General features: G+C 34.2%; 1 protein-coding gene across 1 annotated transcript; it reads right to left on the reverse strand.

Moving 5' to 3' along the window:
- Nucleotides 1-856: 856 nt before the first annotated feature.
- On the reverse strand, nt 857-8,703 carry LOC121244984. The gene is made up of 3 exons (XM_041143241.1): nt 8,534-8,703; nt 1,295-1,402; nt 857-1,225 (listed from the first exon to the last, which is right to left on the reverse strand). The coding sequence occupies exons 1-3, from the start codon at nt 8,594-8,596 to the stop codon at nt 1,010-1,012; spliced, it is 387 nt and encodes a 128-aa protein (XP_040999175.1). The 5' UTR covers nt 8,597-8,703; the 3' UTR covers nt 857-1,009.
- Between the last annotated feature and the right edge of the window lie 656 nt (nt 8,704-9,359).

Below are 9,359 nucleotides of genomic sequence, written 5' to 3' on the forward strand. Positions count from 1 at the left end.
AATCCGCTTATTTTTGCCATCTTCGTGTTAGATTTGTGGGTCGCTACCCCTACCTTGGGACACCTAGAAGTTAAATATAAATTTCTCCTTGCATCGGGAGCATTTGAATACAAAACCAATCTTAAAGTCGGAGGCAGTTTTTCAGTCCTTGTATTGGAATTCCTCACAATTTTCTCTTATATACAAACATAACGGGTTTTAACTTTTAGGGAATGCTTGAGAAATGGAGATGAGATAAATTTTTTGTAAATAGTAGTAAAATAATTTATGAATAATAATAAAGTAATTTGAGATATGTTGTTTTATTGAATTTTGAAAAATGAGAGAAAAAAGTTAAAATTCAACAATATTACAAACTTAAAATATTGTTAAAATATAATTTTTAATTTTTTTTTTGTTTTAGAATTTAAAAAAAATTAAATTATTTTTTATATTTTGTTTGGAAGTTTGAAAAAACTGTAATAATTTAATAATGATTTGATGAAAAAGTTAAAGATTTAAAATTGAAAAGTGTTTGTATTTAAATAATGTTGGAAATGAAATTATAAGAAATTTTGAAATGAGATAAAAAGAGATGAAACCATCTATATTCCCAAACAATCGATTAGTTATCTTCTTTAGTTTAACTAGAGTAGTTGAGGTCCTGTTTGGATTCAGAAAGTATTTCATCTCATCTCATCTTATCATTACTTTTTAAAATTTCTACACAAAATATAATAAATAATTCAACTTTTTCAAATCTCAAAAACAATAATAATATTAAAAAAATAATATTCTAACAATAGTTTTAATCTTCATTTTTTATCTAAAACCATCTCATCTCATCTCATCTCTGAATCTAAACCAGTCCCGATTCTTATCTGTAATGCGGGCTCCCAAGGAGATCTAAGCATTCTCCATTTTATTTTTAATCTTTCACTTGTCCACAATAAATAAATAAATAAATAAAAGTTGCAACGGGAGAGGCAGAAAATCAAGAATCAAGTATACAGAACTCAGAATTCAGGAACTAATTTTTCCCATTCACTTCAGAGTAATCATCTTTGAATGGCACAGTAAAGTTACGTCTCTCCTCAGCAGTAGCAGTGATTACTGGCATCCAAACATCAGCAGTGTCGCTCAAAAGTGTCTGCACCTGGGGATCTGCAGCCATTGCCGAAGAAATTCTCTCATCTACATCTTCTAACTTCTCTGATAATTCATCCAGCTGCTTGGCTATATCCAACTGGAGGTATAAAAATCACAATTATGGTATGAAGGTGTGATAAGATGCAAATTATTTCTCTTAAATTACCTCCCCAAGAGGCTGCACTGATTTTGAAGGGACTTTCGTAACTTCTAATCCCAGGGCTTCAATTTTGGAGCGCAATTCAACTTCTTCTTGATTGGTCAATGATTCCACCTGCACAATACAAGTAACTGAGGAAAACCTATTGGAAAACATTGGAAAGTGTAATTCCTACAAAGATATTCTAGTCAGTAATTGCGTAATAATATACCCTCTTTTGCAATGGACTGACATGTACCAAGTCAAAGGGTAATTTTCTTATTAAACTTGCAATATCATGATATTACACCAATGCATATCAACAGGCAAGAAATGATTACTAACAAGTCACAGTAGAGAATGTGAGTTGACTGATGTATCATCTATTAGGAACCTCTATTGTCTCTCAATTTGTATTCTTGTTGATATATGCAAATGATAGCAATCTCTGGAGACTTCCAATAAACTACAAACCAAAAGCTTCTGACTGTTCATTTCTTGGTTTAAAATTCTGAAATTGCATAAAATTTCATTGCAGTTCTTCATATAGCAGCTTATTAGAAAATATCTCTTTTGACATCAATGCTAGCTAGACTATCATTGGGTAAATAGGATACCTTGCACCCCAATGCTAGCCAGACTATCTATATTTAAAATATTACTCATGGGAACCTACTTACACAGCCAAATTTACTTTCAACCCAAAAACAGCTTTCAAAACATAAAAAAGGGACCCTCAAAGAGCAAAAGTGGCCTACTTTCACCCCACAAAATATCAAAGGTATGATACGCAATAGCTGAGAAGTGTCAAGTACACTAATATTACTAGCCCCCACCAAAAAAAAAAAAAAAAGAAAAAAAAGAGAGAGAGAGAGAGAGAGAAGACCTGCATAAACAATAATTGTTTACCATTTTGCTGAGAGCCTCAATTACAATATTAAAAACAAGAGTTAATCTTCTAGCAGGTCGATTTGTTATTCTCTAAATAACAGCCCTCCAATTGGTGAGTGCCAAGTAAGCTTGCCAACTTAACTCCCATGTGACCGCACATCAGGAGATCACACACATCCTCTCCAGCCCCTCATTCCCTCTCACATGAAAATAGTACAAGGTTGAGCGAGTAAGCAACTGGTTATTGGAGATTACATCAACAGTGGCCGCCTTTGAGATTACATCTAGTTCTACTCGACTACTCCTATAAAAAAGCTTCCTTTTCTGTTCAAAATCCCAATTCCCAACCCAACAAGCAAATCTAGAATTCTAAACTGAGATACAGAACTTTCCTTTGCCCCCAAGCCCTTCACAATATACGCAACCAAAATCTACAGCTTTCTCAAATAAACCTGGATTTTTTTCGCAAATCTAGGATTCTATTGCCCTTATGTCCCAAATAAACCTTGAATTTTCTTTTCCATAATTACTACTGTTCAACCCATCCTTGCCGCAAGTCTGCAATGATGTCTATGTTATGACCCTCCATGGAAGCATAGTTCGATAAGAGAAGAGAGGGTCTGTCGAAGTGAGGAAGAAGATGAACTGAACTATCTGGTCAAACACTAATTTATATGATTTCGTGCGTCTGAGAGAGAGAAATCTTGAATGGTTTGTTAATGGAAGTTTTTTTTTTTTTTTTTTTTTTTTTTTCATGTAACTTGTTACCACATCCGTGAAACATTGAAGAAATTTCTGTGATGACCGAGATTGAGTTTTGCAGAAATTTCTTCATGTTAGTGCTACAACAGAGAGGTTCGACTGGGGCTTAATGTGAGGTTGAGTTTTACAGAATGAGTTTGTTTTCTATTCAATGTGATGTGCCTCTTCTATTTCTCTTCTATTTTGTGTGGAATCGCTAACATGGCAAAATTCTATTGGTGGCCGTTAAAGCCCCAACAACAGCCGGACCAGTGCAAAGCTTTTTTCTAAAAACAATGGGGACTATGACTGTTTGTCTGGCCCGGCCCGAATGTGAAGCTTTCGACCCGACCTGAAAATGTGTATTCCTGAACGGGAATTCCCGATCCGAATTTCCGAAGCCGAATTCCGATCGAAAGTGAATTCTGAACGAGACCGGGTTTTCCAATCCAGTTTTTAAAAAAAAAAAAAAATTATTATTAATATTTTTTTTTGTGAATCTTGAATCTTAATTATAAAATTGATGCAATTTACCAAAGTGGATGATTTTTAATTTTAGATATTATCATTTTCTTATCTGTTTTTTATTTATTGCTAGGTATTAACCTTTTACTATCATTTAGTTTAATTTAATGTTTATACTGTACAAAAAATTACGTTTTCTGAAGATTATAACCCACCTAAAGCCCTCAGGCATACAAGAACTTTACAGCTCTTAAATCAATGCCAAAATGTCCCAACTTCACTATTTTTTTCACCTCCACATAAAGAGAATAAGCTGCTAAAGAACAGAACAAAGATTTGGCCCGGTTTGGATAGTAGTGTTTCATCTCATCTCATCTCATCTCATCATATCATTACAACTTTCCCAAATTCCTACACAAAATATAATAAACAATTCAACTTTTTCAAATCTCAAAACAATAATAATATTAAAAAATAATATTTTAACAATATTTTATTCAACTTTCAACTTTCATCTAAAACCATATCATCTCATCTCACTATCCAAACCGCACCAACAGCAAAATAACCCACCTAGTCAAGACCAAGCAACATTTAGCTTTCATCCCAACAACAAAATCATAAGAAAAAGTCAAAACACTCAAAACTGGTGGGGTATGTGAACATATTTCATTTCAATGATTGAAAGCATAAGCACCACTGCCTGCTCTTTTTTCTTTTTTGGTTTTGTTCTTTAATAAGATCACATACCCCACCAGTTTTGAAGTAAGAAAAACTCAAAACACTCAATTCCTTAACAGATGACTGGACCTTTATGATTGAAAAAATATGGGATAACTTCAACACTTTGAAAGGGTCTCTCTACAACTGTGAGGTTGAGTGAGTGAAGCAGAAAACAGAGTAGGAATGAAAGTTGCATTGAAAACAGAGGAAGCAAATCGGATAAAACTGATCTACTCAAATTGCATTCAATAATCACCCTACATATAGACTCCAACATAGAGATCCAATTGAAAAGACCTGAGAATATGGCACGAGGTTTGTGCTTTTTTTCATCTGACAGAGATTAGGTTCCAAGACACAACAAATAGAAAACCACAAAGGAAGGCCATAGAACACATTTCAAGATGCAAATCACTTAATTTCGTTTCATTTTATAATAGCAATAATACTGCCCAATATTTCAAGATGCAGTAACAAAACCACTCTCTCAAGGAACAGATCTAACCAGCGGGGCACATTTCAGGAAGTCCTTGGGACGCTCCTTGTAGCATGCCAACCAAATGCTTGTTGAACATAAGAAGTACTTTGGCCAGAGACCATACACACAATTTTCCAAAGGCAAAGAGATCTAAGATATATTGTAAGAATTCAAGACCAAAAAGAAACATCCGTGCATTGTATTCAAATTAAAGTTGGAAAAAGACTGGACATGAAGGCTGAGTGCAATCAATTACCTTCATAATTAATTGCTCAATTCGATTTCACATTACAACAACATAAAAAGTTTATTTGAGATGCTTTGCTCCCTGCTACTAATAGAATGTGAATCATCCTCAATATGAAACTTTCTTTTCTTGGTTTGTAAGCTTAAAAAGGTGATTCTTCAGGAGGGTCAGTCAACATAAAGAAGCAATAAGATACTATTAAGAAGAACTGATCAATAAGATTTTCAAGGAACGTAACCTGATTTTACAATTTATTCTGCCACTGATTTTACAGGTATACAAAGACTCTCAACCATACAGAACCTCAGTAGCAATTTTCTCAAGAACCATATAATTTACACTGCAATTAACCAGAATAGCCGATAGCTAATAAATCTTTCAAATTGCAATATTACAGCTTCTTGTATGTACTCCAGATAAACAATATTCCCATCTCAAAAGGTTACATAGTTGGGTGTGAAACTATTTTACACGAGGGGCATAGCTGCTAAATAAAACAGGATTACACACCTATGAATCCACAACACAGATTTTAAGTATGCATTACTCTTCCATTCAAAGGATACCCAGCCTGTTTTGTTCACACAATTCCATCCAAGACCGAAAAGTCATCTTTTTCATATCAATGGTTAGTCATTCAAATAGTGAATCCTTTTTTGTTCTCTCTAAAAGCTACAAGGACCCAAAAGTATTTCACCAAGTCTCAACCACGATAGGTGTTAATGATAGAAATTCTAAATTCTCATACCAATAGCTCAAAGCATGTCTAAAAGTTTGGGAATCAATAACTACACCACTACCATATAGCATCTATTTATACCCTGACAAGAGAATAATTATGCAGTAATTTTACCCACAAAATTTTTTCAATCACACAAGCCCACTGAATTTCAAGATTGGTTTTTCCTCTTACTATAATTTCAGATTTAACACGGGGGCTACTAATGTGATTTTTCCTCTTGCTTGCTTTAAAGTTTTAATATAGGAAAGCACCGTAAGTTTCACCCATTTACCTTCTACATTGCAAACTCAGTAACATATATGACAGACGACTGGAAGAAATTTCTGAAAGAAAATTTCCCCCAAGACTGAGTGGTAAAATCCCAAATCCAACAACACTAACCCTCTCACCTCATAAAACCAACCCACCAAATCAAATAAAACCAAGACAGATGCAAAAATGGTGTACAACCACGATCCCCCATCCATCGTTCCTTACCTTCGATCAATGTTCACCGAACCTTGTAGAGAAATATCACACGATCCAACTATTGGAGAGAGCAAGCGAAAGAGACACCGAGCCTTGCAAAGCGAGCTAGAGAGAGACAGAGATATAGAGAGAGAGTGAGCTGCGAGAGAGAGTGAGACACATACAGAGATTGAGCTTTGAGAGAGAGTGAGACACACAGAGAGAGTTGCAATGAAAGTTGAGAGTGAGAGCAGAGAGGAGCGTCGAGAGTTTGAGAGGCTGAGAGCTATTAAAGTTTGGGTATAAGTTTGGACAAATTTAGGTATCGGTTAATAACCAATCAAATTCGGAAGACAAGCAGTCATTTCAACTTCCAAATTATCTTGAAACGATTTGGGTATTTTCAGGTCAGATCAGGTCAAAAAATCAACCGGATTGGGTATAGTTTGCACACTCTTTGGGGTTCCTCGTCATCAAAAAAAAAAAATGATTGTAGACCTTTGACAAACGCATTATGCAACTTTGAAAAAATCTTTTCAACAGTCCTACTCATTTGATTAGCAAGAACTTGGAGTTTTGGATAGTGAGTTAACATGAGATGAAAGTTGAATAAAATACTCTTAAAATATTATTTTTTAATATTATTATTGTTTGAAATTTGAAAAAGTTGAATTGTTTATTGTATTTTGTGTGGGAATTTGGAAAAGTTATAATGATTAGATCAGATGAAATGAAATGCTTTTTTATCTAAACCTAGCCTAACAATTATCTTCCACACAGCATTCACAAGACTATGGGGCAGTATTGTTTAACATCCGTTTCCTAAAATTTTTTAAGGAGGGTATAAATATTAAGGCTTTTTTCAAACTTACTATTGGTGTGAAACTACAGGAATACCCTCATAATGTCACTTATGATCACATCCCAACAAACTTGGACGAAAGCCATATTATATCCATTCGGGGCTGGTGCTTTTGTCATTGATTGTACTTTTTCCCACTTTGAGAGTCGCATTCTGTTCAAAAGGGCTCTCAAGCTACCTGGCCGTCTCTTCCTCTATGGACTTGAGTGTTAGCTTGCTAGGCTTAGGCCTCCAGTAAATTATCAAGAAAACTAACTTTCATAATACTGCCACCATGATTCCTAGATCTCATATTGATCAAAGGAGATTGAGTTATCAACCAAAAGCATCTGAATAACATTATTTCCTAATCTGTCACAACTTAATATGTAGTAAAGACCCTAGGAAACACTCAAATAGTGGCTGCCAACACTTGGAGTTTGTATTAGGAAAGTGTAACAACCCAAGGAAGGCACAAGCCACATCTGGGCACATACACCAAAAGGATTAATCACTATTACAATTATGCCCCCATGGAATCATAATAAAAGGTTGAACTTCTGCCCTCTAAGCAAGGTGGGATCCATTCATGACCTTCCTATACATAATTATGGGTATTACAATTTCCTCTCCTTAAATTCCTGAAATCCTTGTCAGGCTATTCCATCATCGATGGCACAACTCATATCACACACTTCTGATTTTAATAATCTCTTATATAATTTGTAGCGACTCAAGGAAGGCTCAAGCTACATTTGGGCTCATTAAAAAAGGACTAGTCAATGTTACGATTAGAGTCCTTTGGAATCTTTATAAAGGGCTTGAATATCTCCCTCCCAAGCAATGTGGGGTCTCATTCACTACCTTCCAATACAGAATCGGGGATATTAGAAAGCTGCTTTTTTGGTGAATGCCTAAAATTGTCATAAGCTTCTTCCACAATGAACTCCAATTGATGTAATAAGGTTCACCCATGACTTTATAGGGCAACAAAATGCCACTCCTAAGGCCGCTAGAAAATGAAAAAAATAAAATAAAATAAAATCCTACAAAAGAACTATTAGATTCAGAAAAAAGGTTATATTGGCAAACCCTCCAAATCCCTAATGGAAAAGAATCCTGAGAATTATTATGTCTACTCAAGCATTTGCTAGTGAAAAAGGATTTCTTACTTATTATGTCTCCAAATTGAAATCTTCTTATTACCGTAAATAAAAAATTCGAATTTAGCTAGTGGAAAAGGATTTCTTACTTATTAAAAATAAAAATAAAGACTCGCAATCCATAACGGAAAATGATTCTTTATTCTGATTTCTTTTGCCAATAGAAAAAGAATCAATATCAGCTAAAAAATAAAATATCCCCATTTCATCAAGAAAAATATACTCGATTAAAGATAAATTTATTTTTAACGATTCACAGTAGAGAGAAGACTGTAAAGAGAAAAAAACGAATAAATTACAAAAGTTACCAAACTCGTTCAAGCACCTTTTAACATCACAAATCTCACAAAAAATACTTATAAAAAAAAATCACGAATCCAAACACTTAGATAATAAATTTCACAAAAATCCGAGAACATAACGCTTTTTAGAAGTCAATATAAACCTATTCACCGAATAAAAGAAAATTAAGAATGATCGTATAGATAAAAGGACAAATCGACTGAGACAGAAGGGGAAAGACAATACCTGTTGGAGGAGACTAGAGAGGAGCTGAAACAATTGGTCATCTGCTTTCCCTTCCTCTGCCATAATTTTCCCGATGTTGTGTTTGGGTAAATTTGCTTTCTGTGTTTATTTTCTTGCCAAATACTTCTACCGCGCTGTTCCCCCGTTTCTGTTCTCTAATTGTTTATTTTATATTATATTATTATCTCTTTTTTTTTTTTAGTGCTTGATATTTTTTTGGAATTTTCTTTCATTTTTTTTACGAAATTTAAATAGAAGGATAAAAATGATAAATATATATATATTTTTTTATAACAAAGCAACAAACTCTATTTATCAGAAAATAACTACAAGGCATCATGTTCAATGATATGTGAAACCATTTCAAGGAAAGAGTTCTACCAAACCATTAAATCATGTAGATGCCATGAATACTTTGCCAAACAATCAGTTGTAGCATTGGTCGTACGGCCTCTATGCTTTATTACAACTTCAGGAAATCTTTTTAATAGATTTCTGATCTCAAAAACTAGATTTTCCTAAATAGACATTGACTCCTCCTCTTTTGTAAGCTCTTGAACAGCCAACAAAGTATCACTTTTCACTTGAAGATCATGAATTCCTAAGGGCAGACATAATTGTAGGCCCCTTAGCAGTGCCAAAAGTTTCACTTCCATAGGATCAATGATCTCATGCTCGGATTTACTAGCTATAAAGATCACCTTACCAGTTTCATCTCTGAGTATCATTCCCACACCAAATCTACTTTGATCATGAAATAATGCTACATCAACATTCAATTTTAGGCTACCAATAGGTGGAGGAATCCAACCACAATGAGGTTTAG

This window comes from Juglans microcarpa x Juglans regia, chromosome 8S (genome assembly GCF_004785595.1).
Source record: "Juglans microcarpa x Juglans regia isolate MS1-56 chromosome 8S, Jm3101_v1.0, whole genome shotgun sequence".
Taxonomy (NCBI): Eukaryota; Viridiplantae; Streptophyta; class Magnoliopsida; order Fagales; family Juglandaceae; genus Juglans; species Juglans microcarpa x Juglans regia.